Genomic DNA, 27,458 nt, shown 5'->3' on the forward strand with positions numbered 1-27,458 from the left:
CTGGTGGGAGTGAGGGTGTGGGTTTCTTTTGGTGTTGGTTTTGGTGGTGGTGATGTTGCTGTCTTCTTGGTCCCTATATAAACTTTACTGGGGCTGAGAATGTAGAGGATTTATTATTAGGCTGAGATCTATTTACAATTTCCCTGTATCCCATGTTGCTTTGTTTTGCTTCGCCCCCGACGGATTTGTCACCCCACTTCCCCTGGGTGATGGAGACGCAAAGGATTACTCAAAGCCCATCTCTACTGAGCAGTGAGAGGCCCCGAAGTGGTTAATCTCTCTTTGAGACACTCAAGCGAGAGCCATCCCTTCCTTGGGAAACTAATGCTGAATTGGGGTTCTCTTCCTGCATTTATTTTCCAGACCAGGAAGTTACAGGAAGAGAACAAAGGTGGGGTTATAGTTTAACAATATAGGCTGGTAACTTTCAGTGAAACAAGCCAGATGACATTCCAGTAAGGCAGTTAAGTGGTCCTTATCAACAACAGTTTGATCTTAGCAAACATTTCTTCCTATAGCAATTTCTCAGTATCTTTACATAACAGTCAGTAACTAGTCTGTCTTTGAGCCAACAACCTGCTGTGCCACAATCCTTATCTTTCAACAGAGACTTATAGCCTGAGGGAAATTTCCAGTCCTCCGCAAGGTCAATATTTGAAACTGCAAGGCTTTGGAAAGCCAGGCCCTGTGAAGTACATATGCTTTTTAATATATTCCACAATCCCATTTCTCTTCTATTCTGGCAATTTTATTAGAACTTTAAATAAAGAGGAAGAGAGTAAATAAAGGGGAGAGACTCTTCATTAATAGATTTTCATTAATAGACATTTCTTTTGTAGGGTGACAAACAAAGGCATAGGAGTTTAACAGATTATTAGTTCAAACTGTCTTTTGTTGCTTTGCTTCCCACAGATTTGTCACCCCTCTTCCCCTGGGTGACAGAGCCGCAAAAGATTACTCAAAGCCCATCTCTTCTGAGCAGTGAGAAGCCCCAAAGGGGTTAATCTCCCAGAACCCTCAAGAGCGGGGCATTCCTTCCATTTGGAAAATTAACCATGAATTAGGGCTCTCTTCCTGCATTTATTCTCCAGACCAGTAAGTTACAGGAAGAGAACATAGGTGGGGTTATAGTTTAACAATATAGGCTGGTAACATTCAGTAAAACAAGCAAGATGACATTCCATAAGGCAATTTAAGTGATCCACCAACAAAAGCTTGATCTTAGCAAACATTCCTTCTCTGTACAGAATCTTCCCGGTATCTTTACATATCAATCAGTAACTTGTCTGTCTTTGAACCAGCAGCCTTGCTGTGTTACAGTTCTTTATCTTACAACAGAGACTATAGCCTGGGGAAAATTTCCTGTTTTTTTGCAAGGTCAACATTTTATATGTACTTTTAAGAAGTTAGACTAAATCTGAAAGTATAAGAAACTAGGCCCTGTGAAATATATTTGTTTATAGTATAATCCACAGTCTTTAATATCTTTTAAACACGTTAGTGTAAAATATATTTCTGTAGGTCACCTATGAAACACTACAGATAAAAGGAGATTTTTATTGCTTTTGTTTTTTGGGAGTGAATACAGGCTGACTGATTGCTAGAGGTCTATTTTGGGGAGATAGTGAGCTGTAGTTTAAACTATGTTCCATCTTTGCTTTTTTTTTTTTTCCTAGGACCAAGAACCCACTATCTGAATACATGTACCACCTTTACCGAAATTTGATTTCATCCTCAGTTTCAAAGAACTAATGCACATGTGTCTTGTTTTAATTAGTATTTAATAATATCACTCTTTTCTGACATACCGAAACACTGACCCATTTCTTCCAGAAGTTCTTCTTTGAGCAAAAATATTTGGGGGCAAAAGAAGGTGGATTGATTTCCAGATCACTTGTTTATTTTTTGGGTGATCGTACTGAAGCCACTTAACTTCTTTGAGCCTTAGCTTTCTCATAAATAAACTGAGCGTGTCAATAAAACCTTTATATTTAGGTGTTTAGGAGGAATAAATGAAAGTGAATTGTAATCTACAAAGAAATGTCAGTTGTGGTTGCCTATCATTACCAAACTTTCTCAAGACAAAATGTGTCTCCGGAATATCTCCTTGTTCATAGAGGGTGTTTTCATGTGTTTAGAACAAAGGAAAGCAAGCAGAATCTCTGCTCTCAAAGCAATGAGTGTAGTCTATGTGCTACTAATAGCATTTACATAAAAAGAGAATAATTCACAAAATTTTGCTATTTCACAAAAAGGATTACAGACACAGTTGAAAGAAATAGTCTTTGGTGAATGTTTATTAATCCAGGCATTTTTATGTAGGTGGAAGCTTGTAAAGATTGAGTCATAGGAATTGTACTTTCAGAAAGTATTGGAGGTGGGTAAAGGGATGATGCAAGGGGAATGACTTTTTTTTTTTTTTAATTACTGTTTTTCTAGTTTGTATAGCGTTAAGTGGGAAAGGATTGGAAATATGTTTTATTTGGATATCGTTATGAGAAAGACATGTAGCCATTCCTTGACAGAGGAAATTCTGAGTTTGGTTGGAATGGGGTGATTAGTTTATGTGTACTCATTCTGCATACTTGACTGGAGCGAAAGAAGGAGTTCTTGCTAACAGAAGTAGAATTTAATTCTTGCTTACAACTTTAAACTCTTGAGCAGAATAAGTTTATCAAAATGTTCCCCACTAAGTTTTCTCTCAGTGGTGTTGCCGGTATAAATTCAGGTTAAGTTTGTGATATGTGGCTAAAGTTTGAGAATATGTTCATTTAGTGAAAGAGTAAACAAAATTCCTGCCGCCCTTGGTGTGTGTGTGTGTGCGCGCGTGCACGCGTGTGTGTGTGCGTGTGCTTGTGTGTGTGTGTTTGTGTGTGTGTGTGTGAGAGAATGTGTATGGTAGGGATGGGAGGAGGCACTTCTATTTGCCTATGGAAAAAAGATAAGGGGATCCAAAGATTGTTTCTTATCCCACCACTTCTAAGTCTGAATCATCTCTCTTAAACAGGTTTTAAATAAAATATTTTGCTTCTGAGTGAGGAAGAGAGAAAATTGCTTAAATGAGCTTTCTAAATAACAGTCTTAAATATCTTTTGTGTAAAATATTCAGTCATTTACTTTTTCCTTTACTGGTGAAAATCTAAGGAGATCTTAATCTGCTACTCTTAATGAGTAAAAAACATTTTTTGAAATACTGTTTTAGGACTCCAATTTTGTTGTAATTGAGCTGTAGTTTTAGGAGACATTCAAATCAGTGATGTTGAGTTTTCTCTTTTCCTTTAAGATGCTGATTTTTAGAGTGTAGAAATTTTCTACTTTCCTACTAATTGTCAAAAGGAGAGCAGATGAGGGTGTTATCTGTAAAAAGAGAACAAGTAGTTTTGTAGTATATAGAAAGCCTTCAGTAGGGAGAATTTGGGAGTGGGCTGTGTCTGGAGGGGTAAAGTTGGCAAGCAGATATTCCTGAAAAAAGATGTGTGAGGAGAAATAAAAATAAACAAGTAATAAATAATAATAAGAAGAACATGGGGAGCAAATCAAAAAAGAGGAAAAGAAAATGTATAAGAGGTAGTTTTTGGTTGGCTTGAGGTAGAGTGTGGTGGTTAATTACCAGATTTTCTTTGGCGTATGTCATGTAATCTGTGTACCAAAAATGCATATGGAGTAAATTTCTCAGCATAGCGCACAAGGCCTTTTCTATCTCATCTCTTGCCACAATTCCCTTTGAGACTTCTGTGCTTTGGTCATATAGACCCCGGAACAGCCTGTGATTTTTTTTTTTGTAACTGGTCCCTCTGCCAAGAATGCCTACCACTCTCTGCCTGTGAGATTTTTAACCTTCCTTTGCAATCCATTTCATGTTATCTACTTTAAGGTTTCCTGATGCATTCTGCTCAAGTCACCCTCATTCCCTACTCCTTCCCCCAATTCATAACAAACATAACTGCTCCAATATTTATCCCTTCAAAGAATTTACCATGGGTCTTTAGTATAACACTTATCAAATTATACATATTTACCTTTCTGTCATCTCCACCTCTTTGATGCTTGGAAATGACTTATTCATCCTGAGATAGAGCTCAGCACATGTTTACTGAATAAACGAGCATATATTAGGTGCATACTCTGTTATTTGTTTATTTAGGGAGAATCTAGAACTGAATTGTAATAATTCTTCTCTTCAAGGAAAAATGGTTGGGAGATATATATATATATATATATATATATATATATCTGAGAGTGATTGACATACATTCATATATGTATTTCTCAGACTCTGCTTAATGTAAACTTATTCATTATATACTTATACAGTGTTTGTACATATTTGGATTAAAAAATCATTAAAACTTTCTTTTAGTGGGAATGGTAGAGGGTTCTAGTTCTTATGTAATTTATTTATTTTTAATAAATTAATAATTAAAGGATGTTTGACAGATTTTACAAATCTGATTCTGTGATAGTGTCATGACAGTAGAGCTTATATGCTACATCCAGTGCTAATTGTGTGGGAGGTGCAGAAATTACCCCCACAAAGTCCTTGCCCTGAAGAGTTTGCGACTTGATGGAGAGACAGCTGTGTGCTCCAGTTGAAGGGCAAATTGCATTTCTTTCTATTGATACTCTTCTAAACCAGGAGGCAGAGTTGCATGGTTTTTAGTGTTCAGAAGAGACTTAGCTACCATGCCCTGGCTTTGGGGAAATGTCTGGGGCAGAAGGGAGACGCTACAGGACCACTGAGGTCTGGGTGGGAATGAAGGGGGATAGTTGTGGAATTTATCATGGGGAGGAAGCTCATTTTAGTAGCAGGCTAGGAAGAGCAGAAGATAATGGTGGAGTTGGCCTATGGCAAGAAGATCAGCCTGAGTTCGGGGTGAGTGAGAGTGAACATGTGAGGGAAAAAGTTTGAGTAGGAGGAGGAAGAAAGCTCAGGTTCCAGTGGTTTATCTGTGTGCCCACAGGTACACAGGTACACAGGTAAACCCATCACCCACAGAGATGAGTTTATGTTGTTTATATTTACGTCAAAGTAGTAGAGTAGGTTGGAGAAGGAGCAAAGTTTCATCCAGGCTCTGAACTTGGCCTGGCTGTGAAATGTTTTCTGTAATTCCCAGTCTTGTTACTCATTTACAAATTCGATTGGATTGGTGACTTTTTCAGCTTGTATTAGAGAAGCGATGCAGGGTACATAGAGGTAGATATTGAAAGGAACTAGAGTAGTAACAGAAGAAATTGTAGATCGGGCAAATAATATTTCAGTATAAGTGAGATTATGTATTTGGAATCTCTTAGTAAACTCTGAAGTGCTAAATCAGTGTACAGTATTTGACAGTAAGACTCTATGTGTACTTATAGTCATTGAAGATCTAGATCCTATTTTAGTTCAGGCCCTGCTCATAACTTGTGGGTAAGAAGATTCAGAGCCAAATCATAATAATTGAATATTCTTCAGTTTTGCTGTTTGGATATTAAGAAATCATTAAGAAGAGTTGTTGTTAAGATACTTAATAACTCATAAATTCTCATATCTATTATCGTACGTCAGACTTGTCTTCATGTTTGTGATTTAGCAATATATGCTCTTGATGAAATGAAAGAAGTAGATTTTAAAAATTTAATATTTAATTAGGGAATTTAAAACAATATATAAAACATTTCAAAAAATTCAGGAAATACAGAAACCCAGGAATCTACCACCTGAATTAAATAGATGTTAATTTTGCCTTAATTGCTTTTTGTTTATAAAAGCAGAACAGAATCTACAGCTAAAATACTCATGTTCCTTTTCTTTCTCTGTAGTGATAACCATTATTCTGAATTGTTTGTGTCAGTGCCGTATATTAAAATATTTTTACTGCAAGTATATCTGTCCATAAACAATATATTTTATGTTTTTAATGTTGTGATGACTATAATTAAAAACATATAAATGATTGCAGTTCTTTATTTGATTTTCCACATGGAAAACTGTAATGATTTTATAATTCTTTAATCAGCATGACATTAAAAACATATATATTTTTGGCATAACTTTGTGACCTAATAACATAAATTGAAGTGGTTTTTAAACTTTTTTGACTGTAATCTGTGGAGTGATATATGTTTTACATTGTGACCTAGTACTTATCATTTACATGTGTGTGTATTTATGTAGTGTGTATATATGTAATACTGGGAAATAGTTTTTCCAAACTGTAGTCTCCTGTAATGTATGCTATATACTCTTATTTTCTAGCCTATTCATTTTTAAAATGCTTGTCTCAGACTTAGTAATTGATTTTATGACCTAATAAAAGGTTGACACCCATGATTTGAAAAACATTTAAAACATTTAAAATTAGCCTGACTAATTTTAAAAATTGATCTAGTTATAATTAATCTAAAATTAATACTGACTTTAATATACAAATGTAAGTTTTTCTGATATAATAAAGATATTTCAAATAATAAGGCAGTGTATTAAAATAGCATTCTTTTACACAAGATTTTATTATATTCATTTTGTCTAATTCATTCTGAATATTTGTGTATGTATGTGTACTTCCTTATAGTCATTGAAGATCCTAGATCTTCTTCTAGTTCAGGCCCTGCTCATAACTTGTGGGTAAGAAGATTTAGAGCCAAATCACAATAACTGAATATTCTGTGAATTTGTGGATGTCTTATCTACTTAAAATTAAGTATTAACTAATTGAAGTGTTTTGGAGAGTTTATGTTGGTCAATATAAAATATCTTCAGTCTGTTCTGACCATGGTTTAGCTCAAGTCAAGGAGGGCTATCACAGAGTCAGGGAAGGAAAGAGCTCTTGCCAGGTCAGACATTGACCCCCAGCCCTATCAGCAATGAACTATATATAGCCTTAATAAGGCCTTTCTTTCTTCTGGCCCTCAGTTTCCTTACTTATTAAACAAGGGTGTTAACTAGCTCATCTTTAAAGCACTTTCATTCTGTGAAATATAGGGTGACTTGGACCTATGCCTCAAGTTGTTAAAATTTGCTGAGAATATATCTGATGAAAAAGAACAGGGCTTCTATTGGTATTACTGGTTTTGCAGTTGCATTTGAGCAAGGGGTAAGCAAGTCATATTCAGTTTAATATGGTTCTTGGGCAGGAATGATTCCTCCATCGTAAAACCACTTCAAAGTAATCTTGATATCCCCAGATCTCCCTACTTTTTTGCTGCATTATTTTTCAGTGAGGAACAGGACTATGTGAATGCAGAAGGTACTCAAAAAGTTTGTGCAAATATAGAATTGAAAGATAATATGAATCTTTTCATGAAATTTTTGAGGTACCCGCATACATAAGTGCTGAGAGTGGCAAGGGAGTGTCTTCATTTTGTTTCAGTTAAATGTCCTTGTAGGCAAATCCAAAGGTGCAGAAAGAAGTCTGTAACCTCTAATAAGCCCTGGGGAGCAGTTTCATGAGTCCCACACATTGCAGTCTGAGGATTTTGAGAATTTTCCTTTTTTAACATGAGTTACATGTTTGGAATAAAGTGAAAATATTTCACTTAAATTATATGTCCTTAAAACAGCAGTTTTCGTGATGAGGTATTCATATTTTGTTTTGTTGCTATGTTTAAAAAAAGTAGGAGTTTAAATTGCAGTTTGGGGTAACGTGGTGTCGGGCTCTTTTACTTGCCCATAATCCTGCTGACTGGGCCAATTGTAGGGCCTAGGGCTGTGTCTGGTGCTCACAGACCCCTCAAGCCCATTGTCCAGACTGGGTCACAAACCCTTCACACACCAGGCTGGGTCGCCAGACCCCTTACACACAGGTCTATGAGCTAGATAACCAGCAGACAGGTCCTTTGAAGCTGTAGGTTTGAGAGCATGGTCGCATGGGGCAGCTGCCTGAGGAACTCAATGCCAGCCAGGCCTTGGCAGCACCGTGCATGCGCACTAACTCTACCCACACACAACTCGTTTACAAAGAATGCGCCGCACCACCTCCAACCAGATGGCAGGCGAGGAGGCCTGATTAAAGTATTCTATTTTCCCAACAAGTGGACCTTGGAGACCATCCCTACCTATTTTGCTTCTAAGAAAACTGGTCAGCAAATGCTCTCCTAGGTCTCCAGGTGGAGGCAAAGTAAGGAGTACAGTCCTGGTTTCCTCCAGAGTTCCCATTTTCTTTTGGTTTGTAGATTATTTGGGGGCGGCTTTCGGTTTAGAGAGACCTAAAGACCTAATTCCAACTCCTGTCCCAGGGGAACACATTAAAGAATGTGATTATTCTTAAAGTAGAGATCTACTCCTACTGGAGGAACTAATGTAGTTGTGCTTTTCCTTAAGGACACCAGGATAAAAGTAAATCTCTGGGAGAGAAGCCCCTGAACCACAGATGGTTGAGGCATAGGCTAGATTTCTTTTAACTCCCCTGACTGTAGCTGCATGAACTCAGCTCTCACTCAGCTCTCACTCAGCAGCAATATGCAAAGCAGCAGTATTTGCCCTCCCCTTATAGAAGTGGATTGGAATTTCTGGCCCTTTGGGTTTTGATTCTGTGGTTAAAATTCTCACCTCAGGCCAAGGATGATTATTTTGTGACACCCTTTGCTTGCACTGAGCAGGCATTATGGATTTTTATGAACAAAGACTTCATACTTAATTAGTCACTACTTTATGCATTGTGAGTTATAAAGTTGATCATCCTAAAATATTAGAATTGATTTTTTGAAGTAAGCAAAATCCTTTTCTTTTTATTCTTAAGTACTACTAACTAATGAGCCTTCCTGTCTGTTCTTCCTTCCTCATGCCCTGCAGTGTGCCGAGATTTTGCTGTCCTGGAGGACCACACCCTGGCTCATAGCCTGCAGGAACAAGAGAGTGAGTAATGGCCCATACTCATGCTCTTTCAGGTTTCTTTTTTTTTTTTTTTTTTTTAACAGTAGCTTGAGGCTGGTTTCTTAGGGTGAGGTAGGGAGAGAACATAGTAACCTGATTATACCATCTATCCATCCTGAAGGATTTGTCTAGGCAAATGATGCCAGGGTGGAGAATGAAGTTTTAGGTGTTTTGAAGTAACACAGGCTGTCAGGGATTGGAAAACTAATGGACAAATAAGAGGAAAAGAAGGACTTGAAACTTTTCCCTTGCCTTAGTGTTGTGGGTTGTAGATGTATCTAGGATGAGTAGAAGGCTTCCTTAGCAGTCTATTTCTGCACCTGAACATCTTTTCCAGGCAATGGTGGGATCTAGATTAGGCCACATCGTGTATTTTTCTGAATATTTATGCAGTGAACTGATGGAAAGTAAATCTAAGTTATGTGTGTTATATAAAAGTACATGTTTGTGAACATGTAATTGATGAATTATTAATTCATATATTAATATAAAAATCAGTTATTGAAAACTGCATTTAATAAATAGAGTGGCAACACTGGCCCTGGCTTTAGAATATTTGCATAGAAGTCCTGGCACTGCTACTTTTTTGCCACTTGATTAAAGGCAAATTATTTAATTTTTTTATTCTCTTTTTACTTAATGCAAAAATGGGAATAATAATTCCTGTGCTGCCTATTATATAGAGTTGTTGAGAGCATAAAATGAAGTGATGGATATGAAGCTCTTTTTAATGGTAAAGCTCTTCAGTTTGTTAGGAGGTTTATTATTAACAAGCCAAAACGTTGTAATTCTCTTCCTCAACCTTTCTGTCCCAGTTGAGCATCATTTGGCATCGAATGTTCAGCGGAACCGTTTGGTCCAGCATGATCTCCAGGTGGCTAAGCAGCTCCAAGAGGAAGATCTGAAAGCCCAGGCTCAGCTCCAGAAACGCTACAAAGACCTGTGAGGATTTGGGGAGTGGGAGGGAGTAATGTCAGGACTGGTTTTCTCTGTGGAGCCAGCAACCAGGGCAGGAAAGAAGGAGACTCCTGTCCTTGTGATTCCTTTCACTGATAGATTACAGCAGCTTTTTTCTTTGATTTAAAAATTTTTCATTATTGTTGGAACACTCGACTAGGTTTGGGACTTGACTGGTGTGAACTGTAACACTTCTAGTTGTATGACTTTGAGCAAGCTGGTTGACCTCTCTGAATTTGTTTTTCTTACCCATACATTGAAAAAATAATCTGTCCCCTCTGCCTCATAGTTTGTTGGGGAATCGAGTTAAATAATGGACCTCAAAGAATTCTTGTATTGGGTTCCTTTACTATTTCCTAGCTGTGTTTGCAGCTCTTACTTTCCTTTAGCTCCTCACTTTTCAAGAAATGGCAGAATGTTCTAGAAAGCTCTGAATTGTGCACTCAGTTATATTCAAACTTTCAGTGTCTGACAAAAGTTCTCTCTTGTTCTCCTCCTTTAATAGATAGATAAATAGAAATGATCATTTCTAGGTCTCTTCTGGCACAATGACTTTTTACTTTTCTTCAGTGTTTTAAAACCTCACAGGGTACATTCCTTTTCTGAGAATGGCTCTTACAACCTCAATCTCTAATGGAAGATTCAGCCATAAGATATTGTGTTCAGGAGAAGTAGATAAAGGGAGAAATGAAAAAACCCCTTGATTTATTTTAGTGTCATGTTCAAATAAAACAGGAAAGCCTATCATTTTTGCTGCCACTGAGAAGGGATTTGTCTTTCTGTTTGTTATTTGTAGAGATTTTATTCATCATTTTGTTAAGCTTATTTATTTTGTAAATAAATATTTTTATTGACTCTTGCTAAACCTGGCACCATGAAAGGCACAGAGATATGAACAAGACATAGCCATTGCCATTAAGAGCCTCAGGAAAACACCCTGAGCATTATATATTCAGAGATACATGTATGGATCACAGGGAATTTAATTATAAATTTCACACCTGTGAAGAGAGAGGAGACTGGGAAAAGCTTCACAAGACAGATGGTTCATTTTATCTGAACCTTGATAGTTAATTAGGAGTTTATAGTGATAATTTGGGAAAACCATTCTAGACAGAATGAGTAACATGCATTTAAGGGCAGGAGGTGAAAGGACTGGAAAATCATGGTAGCTGCAAGAAGTTCAATACTGTTAGAGTGGAGAATATGATTAGGGCATAAAAAGATGAGGCCAGAAAAGTAGTCAAAAGCTGGACCAAAATGGTCACATAAATTACATTAAGGAATTTAGGTTTTATAGATTTTGTGTTATAAGAAATAGAAAATCATTGAAGGAGTTTTAGATTTTTGTTTCGGGATCTACTCTGGGGACTGGGTGGGTAAAGGCTTGCAGGGGGTAGGTAAGATTAAAGGCAGCTGTTGAGCAATGGTCAAATGTGAGGAGCTTGAATCGAGGACAGTGGTGATAGAGATATAGAGAGGTAGAAGATGATAAGGCCTGAACTGAGGGTAATGGTAATGGAGATATAAAGAGGAAGAGATAGATTTGGGATATTCTAAGGCTCATTTCCACAGATGAAATTAAATGGTGAGAACCAAAACAATAGTGTTCAGAGTTCTAAATTATTGCCCTTTACATTATTTACAATTCTGTTAGGAAATCCCATTCTGAGGTTGATACAGAAGTTTAAGATCTTGAATTAGGGTAATGACAGTGAGTATAATGAAGTTATTCAGAGATTATCAACACAAATCATTGCAAAATATAAATCAGGAATTGGAGAATGATAGATTATAAGTCCTATAATAAGAGAAGAAAAAAGAGAAGAGGTCCTATAAATAAGAGAAGAACCAGGTGTCACCTTTCTGCCTGGGACTCCAATGTTTTGGAAGTCTTCCTGGCTGAAATAAGTAAGGTAGAAAGGAAGTCTTTCAGTTTTCACTCCCTTGCAATCTTGACAGCTGGACATTATGGGAAGGATGAAATGCTACAGATTTTAATGAACTGGAATCTTTCACTTAGTCTGGGTGCTGAGGCTGCTGTCCAAAGTGAGGTTTATGGATTGTTTACTACTTCTTTCTCAGTTTTGTTTCCTCAGGATTCTGTATAATTAGCTGACTGAACCAGAGCTAGTCCTTCTTGGAAACATAGTTTGAAATAATTAAGATCAGCTGAAACTTCACTGCTTTATTTTCTGTAACAGGAGATACATCTGTGTGTTACTTGTGACGTTTAACACTTCAGTTGGATTTGCCTTCTCTGCTCTGCTCTCTTCCCATTTATGATCACCTTGCATGTAGTTAGTAGTTGCTTACTCCTGTACAGATTTTACATTAATTTGGGAGGTCCAGGTAGAGAAGTTTTTGAAAACAGAGACCATGATTTTGTGTTTAATTATTTTAAGTGAGTGAATGAAAAGAGGAAATAGAAATAGCTCTGAGTAGATTTATGTTTAATTTTCATTTCTTTGGCTTGAGTGGATAAGATTCCTAGAATATTAGACCTGTAATATGAAGTAATTAAGCCAAACTTTTTCATAGCTGATAAAATGGCATAAGAGGGCATGATTCATGGTAAACAGTGGTAGAGACAGGACCAGAAATCAGGTCCACAGACTACTTGTCCAGTGATTTTCCTACTGATTCTAAAAAAAGTTTTGCTATTTCTGGCTTGTGGTTTCTGTCTGGTGTTCTCTGGTTCTCTTTCTGCCTTGTATGTGCACACATGTCTACTTCCACCTACATCTACCTGTTTCCAAACATGTTCAAAATGACCATTTTCTTATACAAATGAAAACAATTTTTATCCCCTTATTTTTGTTAGAATAGAATACTTGGGTTTCATTTCCTGCAGAGAAGTTAGGATATTCTTCTCTCCCAGCCCCTAACTCATTTTAATTACAAACTGCCGTTAAAGTGTCTTGGTTGGAATATACAACTAAGACTGAGACTCATTGAGAATTTAAGTTCAATTGGCAGGTGAGGATGAGGGGATATATTTGTTTAGCAGATGAACTGCATATATAAATCACAATTGAAATTTTATTCTTGAGTCTTTTCAGATAGCCAGCTCTAAACGTGTTTTTCTTTATCTTTCCTACTTAACAGGTTTGTGTAAAAGATTGGTTCTTCAGGGCTATCACATTCTGAGTTGTAAGCTGCCCATTGATTTTTATTGAAACCCTAACAAGGCTTGTGTACCTAGGGGCAAATTCTGTAGCCATTTCTGAAAGAACCAAATTCCATGTTCTGTGGGAACTGGTGTAAAACAGTTCTCTTTTTCTTATAAAAATGACTTACCTTGTTTCTTCCACCAGAATGTATTGTGAGCTTCTGAGGGCAAGATGAAAATGTACTCATTTTTGTAATTTTAGTGTTGGACATAGTACCTGGCCCATAGGAGGTATTGTTTACATTTTTGTTTAGTCCACAATGCCAAAACCAAACAAACAAACAAGCAAAAAAATACTGTGTTAGTGGCAGTATTGTAGCATCTGATTTTCTTCGTGGCCAGAATGTTAGGAAAACTGGCCTCTGCCAGAAAGGCCTGTACTGGGAACCGAAGTTAGGGAATATACACTGTTTTTTTCCCCCTTTAAAGCATAATTTTTTAGTGTTCATTGTTGAAACTGAAAAAAAAAAATGTAGATAATTAAAACATTTGTAAAAATTATTTCAAAGTCATACCACCACCTCTAGGTCACCACAGTATTATTGACATTTTAGTGAGCTCTTTCCCAAACCTTTTCTTTGCATCCTCTTTTGTTTTTGTTTTTTGGCTTTTTTTGCAGCTGGATAGTATAGGGGGATCTGAACCCATGACCCTGGTGTTATAAGGCTTTGCTCTAACCAAACTGAGCTAACCGGCCAGCCCTTTGCACTCTCTATTTGGATATTTGTGGATATTTATCTTGTAGTCTACATCACCTTTGCAGAATCGTGAGAAAATGTGCTTGTCTTTCTGTAGAGCAGCCCCAGTAGGGTGAAGTGATGTGGTAGTGTAGAAGAAGCACTGAATGGAGCTTTCCATTGTAATGTCTGGGGTCAGGTTCCAGTTCTACCATGTATTTTCTTTATGATCTTGGGGAAGTGATTTAACTTCTCTGAGCCTCAATTTTCTCTTCTGTAAAACGTGACGGTATCAACCTCTTTGCATCATTATACTATGAATTGAGATAAAAATAAGTATGCTCATAATGAGTACTCAATAATTTGTGTTTATTTTTAGGAAAAAATATTCCTTATTTTCTTTTCACGTTTTCACCTTTTTTTTTTTTTTTTTTTTTTTTTTTTTTAGTGAACAGCAAGACTGTGAAATTGCTCAGGAAATTCAGGAGAAGCTGGCTATTGAGGCAGAGAGACGGCGCATTCAGGAGAAGAAGGATGAGGTACAACTTAGTTAATGCCCCTCCAACCCATGGAGGAAGGGGTGCTCAACACTGGAGCAGTTACTTTTTGTATTCATGGGCTTAACATAGGGTTACTAGATGGGCGGTAGAAAGCTCTTCATTTGGGGTGCAGTAGTGCAAGCATTGTTCCATGGGCCTCTGTTTATTACCTTGTGATTAGTTATGGAAGTGGTGAAGTCTTGACAGATGATAGTGGATAAATTGACATAAGGTTTTGTTGGGAAAATATAGGAAAATGATCAGGGCCCCTCAGATGTTCAGAATCTTGCCGAGCATTTGCTGTGAATAGGTTGTGTGGGTGGAGTTAGTGCACCTGCACAGCGCCACCACCTTGGCTAGAGTTTACTGCCTCATGGCCGCTGCCGCATATAGCCATGCTTTCCAACCTATGGCTTCCAAGGACCTGTTTGCTGGTTGCCTAGCTCATAGACCTGTGTGTAAGAGGTCTGGTGACCCAGCCTGGTGTGTGACGGGTCTGGGGACCCAGCCTGGCATGTGAAGGGTTTGTGACCCACTCTGTGAACGGGCTTGAAGGGTCTGTGAGTACCAGACCCAGCCCTAGCTCGACAACTGGTGACATCAGCAGGATTCCGACAGAGCCATAGCACTACAATTGGCCCAGTCAGCAGGATTACAGGCAGGTAAAAGAGCTCCACAATTGGCGTCATGAACAGGATTAAGAACGTGACAATTGGCGACATCGGCAGGATTCCGACATTAGCCATAGCGCTACAGGTGTGAATTAGTTTCCTAGGACTGCTGTAACAAATTACAACAAACTTGGTAGCTTAACCCAACAGAAATTTATTCTGTCACAGTTCTGGAGGCTAGAAGTCTAATCAGGTAGAAGTAGCTGGGTCATGCTACTTCTTGGAAAGGATACTTCCTTGCCTCTTTCTAGTTCCCAGTGACTTCTGGAAATCATTGGCATTCCTTGGCTTGTAGCTGCATCACTTTAGTTTCTGCCTCTATTGTTGCATGGCCTTCTGTCCTGTGTATATCTTTGTGTCTTTCTGTTTTTTTATGAGGATACCAGTCATTGGATTGAGGACCTATCCCAATCCCCTGTGACCTCCGCTTAACTAATTATACCTGCAAAGACCCTATTTCCAAATAAGATCACCTTCTGAGGTTCTGGGTAGAATTGAATTTGGGGGGGCACTATTCAGCTCACTACAATGTGTCTTTTCCTTGGTTATTCTTGCAACTTTAGAGAGAGAGCAAGCCTTGAGCAGAGCTTGAACAGGGGTTAGGGAGTAGCTCTTGTGAGTGGCCAGGAGTCGGCATTGCTCTCACTCTCTCTCCTATTTCCTCGTGGGTTCACTTTCCTATGATCTCTTGGCCCAAAAAACTACTTTATTTCACTTTGTGTGTGTGTGCGTGTGTGTATTTATATATAAATTTTTTTTAATATGGAAAGTACTACTTTTATTTATTGGTATACATAAGATGGCCAACTCTGAGCATCTGGTGCAGTTCTCCAGCAGAGGCTCTGGTGCCTGCATATGGGCACACATGTTCTTCTGGGCAAGAACCACGGGGGGTCTTGAGCACTAGGAAAAACAAGCAGCACAGCAAGAAGCCAAAGCGTCGGCAGGGAGTGAAGGAGTTTGCAGATTCTGACTGAGGAATTGAAGTAAACACAAAGGCACCAAATTGGGGTTTGGAGAGACCAGGCTGCTGGGGACGAGTCTAGTCAACCCAGCCAGTCAGGGACCAAAATCCTTGTTTCTCCAACAGCTTATGGAACCTCAGGGTCACCCCCAAGGGCTTGGAGAGCTGCTGTTAGCCTGACTTTGGAGCTTCTAAGTGAACACAGTGCTTGGCGGGAAAGGAGCTACAAAACTTGAGATTGTCAGCCCCGCTGAGAGGGAGGCAGTGAAGGAGCTGGCTGGAGACAGGAAGGGCCGGAGCCCAGTGTGCTGGAATCCATTTTTCCTGGGCTGTGCAGTGAGCTGGAATCTCTGTCTCGCCTTTCGCAGTGGTGCAGGGAGCAGTCCTTCCTCTTACCGCCCACTCCCCAGTTCCATCCTGGCTGTCTGGCACTCTTAGCTGTCTAGTCTGCCAAGGTGGACATTATTCCTGCTGCAACCAGCCTGGCAACCACGTGCTAGCCGTGGAGACTGCATTTGGATGGCCCTCACACAGTATGAACATGGGTCCGTCCCTGAAGGCACACTATTAAGATCAATTTGGCTACACAAAGGCCATCTCTTCCTATTTGGTGTGGAGAGTGAGGTACTGTGGAGATATAGGGACTTGCAGCCTGGTAAGCCTGCTTCTTAGAAACCAGAGACCTCTCTCCAAGTTTGGGCTTGTTTGGGCAGTTGTTCCCTGCAACCAAGGCTGCTGGAATAAAGAGCCCCACATCTGCTGGCTGGCTGGCTTTAACCAACAATAGAAGCAGAAACTATTATAGTCTCCACCCTCTCCCGCTTTTCTTTTTGGCATTACAAAGACCCAGAGACCAGGTTGCCCGCCACTGCCACCTCCTGGTGCACCCGCAGGCCCACCGCTCTGCCGCAAGCTGATGTCTCAGAAGACAAGTCTGGTGCTGGTCAGGTATCATAAAAGGTAGCTCTGAGACTCAGCTGTCTTGGGGGTGGGGGGCTCAGAATCTTGAGTATTTGTCTTTTTCCCAGAGGGGCGTGAACAGAGCCTCAAGGCCAAGGCTGGCAGATTTGGCCTTTTGGGGCCCTCTGCCAGGTAGGCTGTTCAGACATTGTCCCACTCCTGAAATGGTACGAGTATATTGCTAAAGGTGTAAGTGAAGAGATTGTCAGGGAAAGTGACCCCAAAGGAATGGCCCACCTACCTGGGAAAGGCCGTGCACATGCGGAGTGAAGGTTAAGAGGGTGGGAACTACAGCAAATGCCTGCACAACAGCCAGAAGTGCAGGGCAGTAGCCAAGCAGTAGTTGGATCAACTGTAGCAGCTGCCTGCATCCCACCCTCTGGTGGCTCCCAGGGGCAGTTTGGGGACCCTGCAAACTAGGCCAGTTCTTTATTACCAGAAGTTAAATTCCAGCTAGTGGAAAGAAGCTCACAATCCTAGGGCCCCAACACAGAAACTCTCTCTGAACAACTCTACTTATTCTTTGCCAGACAGAGCTCTAGGCCTGTGGAGGTGTCTGTTTCCCTATGCTGAGCCCCAGCAGCTTTGACTCTCCAATTTGGCTGAGTTCTGGTGGGCCCCGGTAAGGGGCGGGTTTGGGTTTGGAAGGGGACCAAGGTCACTTCTCACAGGGTACAGGCCAGCAGGAAGGAAGACAGCAGGGACATCCTGCTCCTTTTGCTCCCAAACCCAGAGGCTTTTCGGGTGAAACTGGGCTCTGGGACTAGCGCCCTCCCCACCATACTGGACTTTTGGTCCATTATGTGGGGGCTAAAGATGTTACTCTAAACTAGGTTAGATGGCACTGAAGCCAAGCTCTAGGGTTCCTGATCTTGCCCCTTACAACTGCCATCAACTGTCCTTTTCCATTAAGGTCTCAGCTCTCAGCTGTAAGGACAGGATTCCTACCTCACCCTCGACAACCCAGGCACTGAAGAGGAGAATCTCTGCTCCACCCAGACCCCATCTCCTAGTAACTGTTGCCAGGCAGAGGGACCTCAGTGGACCCCTCCTTGGAGGAGTCCTACTGGGCCTTGCTTCCCCCATCAATAAAATTTCTCTCCTCATCTCTGGGGAGAAGAGTCAAGCCAAGCTGGACCTGGAGAAGCCCCTTCCTCTGCCACCTCTGCCCCAGGAAACTGGGAGCAAAACTGACTACTATTCCATCGTACAGACCAAGCAGGAGCAGTCCAGACACAGCACAGACACGCTGTCCATGCTTAAGAAACCTGCTCTTTTCAAGAATGTTGGCCTGAGCCACAGGTGGCCACCCAGATTTCCTGAGGTGAAACAGAGAGGGGAGTGGAAGCACAGAGAGGTAGGAACATGGTGGGAGCATTGCCCCAGCAAGGCAAAGATACAGCTCCCTGGGCAGGGTGTGGTCTGGGAGAAGTCCCTTCCAAGCCTGCCTGTAAAGGAAACCACCTATCCCTCATCCCCTGACCCAGCCCCTTGAGAGAACATGGTCTGTGGATCATTTATCAAAGCAAAACCAGAGACTAGGGAAGGATTAGACCCAGGCAGCCACTGGCCCCAGGTCACAGTGGACAAGGGGAGGAAGAACTGAATCTGGATTTGGAGGGAGTTCCGTGTTCCTTGAGCTTAGAGCACCAGCTGCAGGAGGACATTACCATGTGCTTCCCTCTGCCAGTCCCTGGGCTTTTTACCTCTCTTCCAGTTCTGCAACTCCTTCTCATGTTCTCTTCTGGAAGGCCAGGAGCAGCCTTGGGTCCAGGATATTCTCCTCTGGCTATCAGCTGTTAGTTTGGAGGACCAGCCGTGCCACTTGACTGGGTACTCCAGCTTGCCTTTGTGGAACCGCTTGCTCAGGATGCACTTGATGGAGAAGACATGCTTGGCCATGCCGCTTAGCTGCTCCATGCTGCTGCTCCAGCTCCCAACCGTGGTGCCCGCCGCCCTGATTTTGTATATATTTTTTAAGTTTTATTATTTGTAAAGCTAAAAATTACTGAAATTAACAATAGTGTTTTGTTTGTGAGATGACTTGAACTGACAGTTAACTATTATTTGCTTTTATGTTATAGTTTCAACAGACAATTTCAGTTTACATTAATTCTGTGTCTGTTTTCTTTCACACCTATTATGGTGTTCTTAGCCACTGTCTTGGTTTATAATTGAGAAGAAAATGATTTATTACTTTTAATGGTAGGATGACCATATGATTTGTTATGTATCCAGAAACACTTTTGAGGGCTAAAAGGGACACTATTAATAATTACATAAACTGGGACTATACTGGGCAAACCGGCACATGTGATCACCCTATTCCATAGATATGATCAGAGTCATCAGTAAACTAGCCTACATACACTGCTACTTCCACTGAGCTACCCTTGTTCCTATAAGATTTGTTCAGTGCCAGATGAGTGTTAGACACCTGGTGTGAGTGTATTTGTTTCTTCGAGAAACAAACCATAATTATGTGATAATCAGTAAGAATTAGTGACTATTTTTGATCCTTTCCATTATCAACACAGGAGGCTCTTTCTTACTACAGAATGTGTTGCCTCTCTATAGTAAAGACTTTGCTTTGGGGATGAAACAGGGAACTGAAAGAAGTGATTATATTTTGAAGACAGGAGAGCTTCTGTTTTAAAAATAACAGAGTAATGAAGTTGGCTTTTTATAAATGCTACTGCTATCCTGTGATTTTTCTTTTTTTTTCCCTCCCCATTCTGGGAAAAACAGGATAGAAAGAGAAACCAAAGCACTTTATTTTAGGCATATAAAATCTAAATAATAACCACAATGAGTAATCTCATGGTAATACTATATAAAATAAGTAATGTTAACTCCATTTTTCAAATGAAGAAATTAAATCTTATGGAAGTGATTGGTCTCAAGTTATGATAAGAAGCCAGAGAAATGTCTGTATAATTTAGGTATCCTGACTGCTTGACTTAGATATACTGTGGCACTACATAAAACATGTGAGCTTTGGAGTTAGACTGACCTGGGTTTGAATTGTAGCTCTTTAACTTTTAGCTGTGTGACTTTCAGCATCTCACTTAACGAATCTAAGGTTCCAAAATAGGCATGTCATGATAGTTGTACATACCTTAAAGATTTAAATGAGATCATATATATAAAGTCTCTGGTACATATTAGTAATTGCTCTTTCCATTTTGCTTTCTTACCAGGTGTTTTTCCCCACAATTCAGCCACTTATAACAATCCTAATTTCTCTTATAGAAATACGTGCTAAATTAAGGGAGAATTAAACAGGCTTATGTGTGTTCCAGTATGGTGTGATTTGAGGGGTCTTCAAGTGTTTACTTGTCTTTTCAGGCCTCCTGCTAGCTTGCCCTCCACTACCATTTGATCTGCTAAAATGTTCCCCCTTCCCCAGTAGAGTGGAAAAGTTAAATGAGAAATCCAGTTGTGGAGGTTTAGTGACTAGACTAGCCTTTAAGGAACTTCTTTCAGACTTTTTAACTTTTCAACTAGTGCCTTAGATTAGAAGATGGTTCTGTGCCAAGCAGTTCTTTTATTGTAGAAAAAAATGTGACTCTCAGCTGACTAGTCTGCTGTTAAATGAATAAAATTTGCATTTGTAAAGTTTTTCATTGAAGGATGTATGTAATACTTGTTTATTTTAATCCGTTGGAAACACGGTGCCACAAAGGCAGAGGAGACTGAGACTGAGACTGAAACTGAGACAGTAGCACTGATTCTTCTGGCCAATTTTTGAAAAAGCATTGCTTGTTATTCCTGAACTGCCCTAGTTTTTGTTTTTGTTTTTGTTTTTGTTTCCTCCCCTCTGTGCTCTTCTACTTCCCTATAGTCTTCTCAGTTACTAAATTCTTATTCAGCAGCAAGGTTGTGTAAAACTCCTCTCTGGATTTTCACCGAAATCTCCTTTAGAGATTTTTGGGGTTGACTCTCTTGAGTGGTTTATAACCCCCCAAAATAACCAGTATAGAGACCAATGCCCCTTTCTACTTGGGACAGAGACTTTTTCCAAAGCATTGTGCATGAGAAGTAGTAGAGTTATACAACTTAGTGGGAATGAATTAGCATTTTCAGCTTTGTTATGGTATAATTTTATTTTGTTTATTAACAGAGCACAGATGTAAGGAAAGTAATATTTCCATGCAGGGAGTTAGATGTAAAAAAAAAAAAAAAAAAAGATTTTGTGTCTTCTAATTAGAATTGTGGGCTCCTCCCCTCCGCTCCCTTTCTTCCTCCTTCCTCCTCTTCACTCTTTCTCTTTCTCTCCCTTTCTTGTATGTTTCTTTTTTAAAAAACTGTTTTACATAGTATCTTGAATATAGTAGTTGAATTTATCTCTAGGCACACTGTTGAAGGGCCTTCTAGTGTACTGGACTGTGTGTTTGTGATTAATAAAAGTACATTACCCATACATAGGTTCTTTTATTATTATTAAAATTAAATTTTTAATTTTTAAAAATTTATTGAAACATAATCGATTGTACATATCTGTGGGGTACAGTGTTGAATATCAATACATGTATGCAATATGTGATGCTCAAATCAGGATAATTAGTATATTCAACATTACACGATGTAATCATTTTTTTGTGGCCCTTTACTAATTTCTCGCTAACCTTCTGTCCCCCTCCCTCTTTCCCACCTCTGGTGGTGACTTTGTCTAGCCACAGCATAAGCATTTGTCATTGTTGTTTCATAAAGCCAAGGAATGTGTGTTTAGATGATTTAACGTAGTTATTCTTAAAAGAGAGAGAGACTGTGTGTGTGTGTGTGTGTGTGTGTGTGTGTGTGTGTGTGTGTGTGTGTGTGTGTGTGTGTGTGTGTGTGTGTGTGTGTGTGTGTGTGTGTGTGTGTGTGTGTGTGTGTTTGAACCTAGGTCCAAATGTATGTGAATGTGCAACTATTTTAGGGAAAACTTTTTTTTTCCTTAAGTAAAACATTAGCATGGCCAAACATGAAAAATTTGTGGTACTTGTCCAACAATTTGATGCTATTTATAATATGAGCTTTTCAGGGATAAATTTAGTAACCAATTTGCATTAAAAAAAAATGAATCTACTGTAAGCCATAGCACTTATTCATAGAACTCTTAAAGTGATTGGAATTTCATGGTCTAAAATAATATATAAATTGATAATCTTTAGAGACTAGCTCAAATAGCAGTACATTTACCTATTAAAAGATTTTCTGTGTTTTAGTACTTTAAAAATAAGTTTATACATATTTGACCAGAAAGGGAGGTGGTACGAAAGCTTCTGGTTTATTAAATTCTGTCTCCCTATTCTTATCCTGATTATATTGATGGTTTACGATCCATAGAATTGGTATTATTCTGTTCTCCTAGTTTTATAAAATAACCCTTTTGTGATTGTACCTGCCTTGAGATCCCTATCACGTTAGATGTTAATATGCTAATTACTAGGTAAGAAAGAAGTTTAGCAATTTAATAGAATATCCCCCCCTTTCTGACAGTCATTTGACATCACATTTTTAGATCTCCTTTTGATTGTTCTTAAACTCAATATTCTCTCTTTTTGAAACCTGCAACAGAGGTGGAAACTTTAAGGGAGAAATAACCTTGTTATAAATCATATAAACCGTTAAAATACCCTAAGGAACCTGATACCATGTTTTAGTAAGTTGTCATCTACATGGGTAAGATGTACTGGGCTCCTCTAGGCTGCACTGCACCTCTTTTATATTAATGTCTCTTTTAGGGCACTCATTTTTGCATGTCTTACACTATGCTGATTATGTTGTTTTTAACACTTAATAGATAAGAACTTTAGGGATATGACCATATATCCAGATTCCCTATTGGTCCATAGCATGATGTTTGGCCCATTGAAGAGAATGCGTAAATCTATGTTTTCATTAAAATGACTGTGCTCTTTCTTATGGTTATAGTTTCACATTTCCCAGAGTTGGGTGAGCTGGGATAACAGAAAAGGGAGAGGTGAGATACAATGTTAAATTCACATTCTAATAAAGGTATTTTCTATGAAGTCTTTTATGGAACAGGGTTATTTCAACATATTAGCGCAAAGTAAGTCCTCCTGACATATTAAAAAAAAAAAAATTGAAAATGACTTTGAAAGGGCTTAAGAGTTTCTTAGATTTGTTTTACCGAGTTATGTTATGTAGAACACTAATTCTATAAGGTTTATGTTTTTTATGTAAAGAAAAGCTTCTGTCATAAAATACATTTGGAAAATCCTAGGTTACAGAAAGATAACAGGTTTCTTTTATCAAAGTTTTTAATATATGCCAAGGTGCATTTTAAAGATTTTGATATGGTACTTGCTTTCTATTGAATGCTTTGTGGTTTTTCTGTTTTTGTTTTTGTTTTTGTTTTTGTTTTTTTCTTTTTGGAGAACCTTTTGAGATCAGTGTTCTCAGGAACAGAACTTGAGAAGTGCCATTCTAGACTAACCTTTAACAGGAAGGGAGCTGAGGACCCAGGAGGTTGTTTATGGCACAGGTGACTGAGCTGATTAGCTATATCCAAGCACTGTGACTAATAATTGCCATCTTTATCTTGTTCCAGGGGAAATTACTTTACATTGAAATCATCTAACTGAACTCACTGCACAGTAATATTGAAAAATAGAGAAGAGAACTGACTTGTGCTAATCTCTAGCTATAATACAGTGGCAGTTTTCTATTAAATCCTTTATTGTTTTCTTCATCAAGCCTAGCAAACCTTTTCTTCTCACCCAGTTAGAAGCTTACTCAAAACAGCTGAGATCTTAGAAGAACGAAAAGATTTGAGTGCTAAGGTGTATGACATTTTATTATCATTATTATTTTTTACTTGATTAAAAACTCTTCCTTTGACTAGCTAATGCATTATAAAGAAAGGGCATAACTCTTGTTTCTCTCCTGATTCTCCACACTGGGAGAGTGGTATTACTGTGTATTCATTGGGACTAAATTCAGTAGCAGGAAAGCAATTATAAGGCCCCTGGAGTGAGTTTAATAATTTCTGCTGGCAGTTGGGCGTGATAATTTTCCTTTATATTTTTCTTTCCTCAGGTATAGCAGGAGAATTTTTTTGTTTACTGTAAGGCAAACCAATTAGGAAAATGTAGTGTTAGTGCTTAGTATGACAACTCAGAGAATTGTTTGCATTTCTTTCTACTTCTGCAATAAACAGTATAGGGATTTGGGAAATTCTACTATAACAAATATTAGTTTTAGGGGAACAAGCTATCTCTCCCACCCTTATCTCTCTTCCTAACTGATTGAAATATTACTTTGTAAAACATCAGAGGTAATGAATCTAGCACAGGGCACCTGGTAAACACAGACTTATTAAAACGATGCATTAAGTAGTCAAAGACATTTGACTTTAAGATTGAATAATTTAAACTTTTCATAGTATGGATAAAGAATTGAACCAAAGAAATTCATATTAGTAGTTACTCTTTTTTCCCAAAGTCTCTTTAAAACATCTCTGGCCTGAACTGGAAGGGAAAAGAGAATCGTCTTAACTTTCGGATTTAGGGGATAAGTTTTTCATCAAAGTAATAAAAATTCAGAGCTCTACATATGAAAAGTATACTCGCATTAAGTAGGATTGTATCCTTTACCTCTTTCTGAGTTGCTACATTTTGTGAGTGCCCACTCAGGTGTCCAAAGCTTTAATGCATGGGCTTTTACATAGATTATTTATTTAAAAAAATATACATATCAAGTATATATGAGAGTACTTCAAAGAGTTCATTGAAAAAATGGAATTGAATGATAATATGAATCTTTCCATGAACTTTTTAAAGAAGCAGTGTGTTAATAGTATATTTTATGTTTGAATTTAAGCATTTATTTAACATAAAGTCAGATTTGTAAGGCTGTTCTGATAAAGAGTAAAAAAAAAAGTTAAGGGTGTGGATAATTATTGCTTATTTACCTGGCTTCAGCATCCAACTTGTTTCTGCACATATGTGAAAAAAATTCTGATTTATTCAGATGAATTTTTTTTTTTTTTTTTTAAGTTGCCTTGCAGTCTTAGTGTATTCTTCATTTGGACTTATTCAGAAAATTTCAAAAGGAAGAATAATAATTCTTGCTTCAAATTTACATCATTAACATCAAAATACTTCTTGTATTCCTTATTATAAATGTAAAGAAGTAAGTACCTTAAATTACATTTAATTGTCATTACCATTTGCATCAGTAAGTATTGTTGCCATATTTGTATGAGCCTTTAAGAATCTGATGAGAGCTATGGACCTTCTCTCCATAAAGGTATACATGAGCATAAAAGTTTATGTGTTACTTTATTGGCTTTCATAGAAATAATCTTCAGATTCTGAACACTGTCACTCTGTAGCTCAAAACCTTTGGTAACTCTTCGTGTCCTACAAAATACACTTCAGAAGATTGTATATAAGGAGTGCTTATGATCCCAGTCTTAGACTGTTTTTCTAGCCTCACCTTTCTCTACAACAGCCCACACCCTGTGTTCTAATTGGACTGTTGGCTGTTCCCTAGATTGATGTCCATTAAAACATTCATAACTTTGCTTATGTTCTCTCTTTCTACTTTGCTTACTGGAATTCAGTTCTTTGTTCAAAGCCTAACAAGATGCAAAGTCTTGCACTAATTTCTTTGAGCAGAAATAATATTCCCTCTTTTGTACTCCCATAGACATTTCAGCCCTTTCTTGAGGCATTTATAATTTAATTTATTTTTATTATTATTATTTTTTAGTTATTTATGTACACCTTTGTTTTCATAAAGGGATAGTAATCTTTTGGGGAATAGGGTTGAAATGTTATTCATCAAACTTGCTCTTAGCCCCAGGCACTGGCTGCATTTTGCTGGGGGATGAGACAGGTGGGAGATACGAGGAGGATTGTTTTCTCTTTTTCACTTAAGACAGTCGGAATCACCTGAAGAATTATTTCTTAAAGTTCTAAAATTAAATTATAAATATAATTTATAAAGTTTTACAGGTCACTGCATCCTGCTCCACCCAGACTTACTGAACCATCAGCTTGGAAAAAGGTCCCACAAATATGTATTTTAAAATTTCTGTTGTGTAACCAGTTCTAGGAAGTACTAGGTTTGAATGTCTTTAGATTGAGTTAGATTTAAATTTCAATTAAAAAAAAAAAAAAAAAGCCTGTCTCACTCATCTAGATCATGTGCCAGTCCATGGAGTGATCATTCATGGCATCTGGATAGCCTAACATCTGGAAAGCCATGGACAGAGCCTATAAAAGCTTGGCAGTGGAAGGTTGAACTCCACTGTATGGAGTTTGTTCATTCTCTGGTAATATTTATTTCCATTCCCTCTTGTATTTGTAGGATATAGCTCGCCTTTTGCAAGAAAAGGAATTACAGGAAGAGAAAAAGCGAAAGAAACACATTCCAGAGTTCTCTGGAGCCAATGTTTATGGAGATAGTTACTATTATGAAGATGGAGGTAACAATGTCTACATCATGACCTACTCTGTCCTTAGACTCAACTGCATGACACTACTTTAATTTTGTCTATAAACTGATCTTAGGGACCTGGGAACATTTCTCTTATCCCCAGGCACTGGGTGTATTTTGATTTGTGGGAGGATTCTGTTCGAATATAATAAATTAATCTGTTCCTTAGTTGGACAGCCAGACCCATTTTTATGGCTGTTAAAAACTTGAATATGGTTTTGTAAGACTTGGCATGCATTCTTTTGTGTTGTAGCCACTAGGAATGCTGTATTACATTCAAAACACATAAACTGGCATGTGGAAAGTGGTGGATGAGTCTCTAGACTTAACCTTTCTCAAGGAAGTCTGTGCAATATTGTTTGAAGGAGCAAAGTAGTATTTAATAAAGAAGGTGCACCATGTATCAGTTACTGGATAACAAAGCTTTTTTTTCATGCTTTCTTGTCTTTTAAACCTAGGCCAATGGTTTTTAGCCTGCTGATTACAAACAATATTATGTTTTAAGATTCACTCTTCAATTTTTTCTTTTGATGCTTTCTTTGCTATTTGATTACCATATCGAATAATTTCTGAGGGAGAGAAGTCCCTTCAGAGTTTTGCTTTTCTAATGCCTGCTTTTACAATGTGGTGATGGTGTGGTGATGGCAGTCATGGTGGTGGTGATTCTTTATCTTAAAAGTGTGTTGGGAAATGATATTTGCAAGTATTGTTCAGTCCTTTTCAAAGATCTGTCAAAGGAAGGGCATTTCCTATAGTTTCAAGTGTCGGTATTTATTGAAGTTCAGCTTGGAAACGATACTTACAATAACAAGTGAACAAAACCAGAAGGCAACTTCTAGAGAGTAAAGATTTTAGGTCAGTGATCCCAAAGGGCCTTGCAAACCAATTATTAAATGCTTTTGTATAATTCTACTATAGAAGGTAAGTATGTATTTGTCTTTGATGAGTAGAATGAAAGGGATGTAGATGGCAGATTATTATAATTTGAGTGTAATCTTGCCCAGTCACATTTTTTGCTCTACGTTTACTGTGTCAGTAGAGCTCAGCTCTGTGGCCTATTTAGTAAACAGGTTGATTCTCTATTGCTTGATGTGTTCTTCCTCTGTATGTAACTTGCTCAGCTCTTTCTTGAAAGCCATTTTCCTTATGCTGGGTTTTCTGATGAAATTACATATTACATCATATAAAAAGAAAAATTATTGCCATATTGTGCT

General features: G+C 38.4%; 1 protein-coding gene across 2 annotated transcripts in view; it reads left to right on the forward strand.

Moving 5' to 3' along the window:
* CCDC50 (coiled-coil domain containing 50) overlaps positions 1 to 27,458 on the forward strand; it is a 68,010-nt gene that overhangs the window by 21,756 nt on the left and 18,796 nt on the right. For both annotated transcript variants that reach the window (XM_063103554.1, XM_063103550.1), the window contains exons 2-5: positions 8,771 to 8,833; positions 9,667 to 9,793; positions 14,106 to 14,196; positions 26,116 to 26,233. In XM_063103554.1, the coding sequence (XP_062959624.1) occupies positions 8,771 to 8,833; positions 9,667 to 9,793; positions 14,106 to 14,196; positions 26,116 to 26,233 (399 nt within the window). The remainder of the gene's footprint in view (positions 1 to 8,770; positions 8,834 to 9,666; positions 9,794 to 14,105; positions 14,197 to 26,115; positions 26,234 to 27,458) is intronic.

The sequence above is a fragment of the Cynocephalus volans genome, chromosome 1 (assembly GCF_027409185.1).
Source record: "Cynocephalus volans isolate mCynVol1 chromosome 1, mCynVol1.pri, whole genome shotgun sequence".
NCBI lineage: Eukaryota > Metazoa > Chordata > Mammalia > Dermoptera > Cynocephalidae > Cynocephalus > Cynocephalus volans.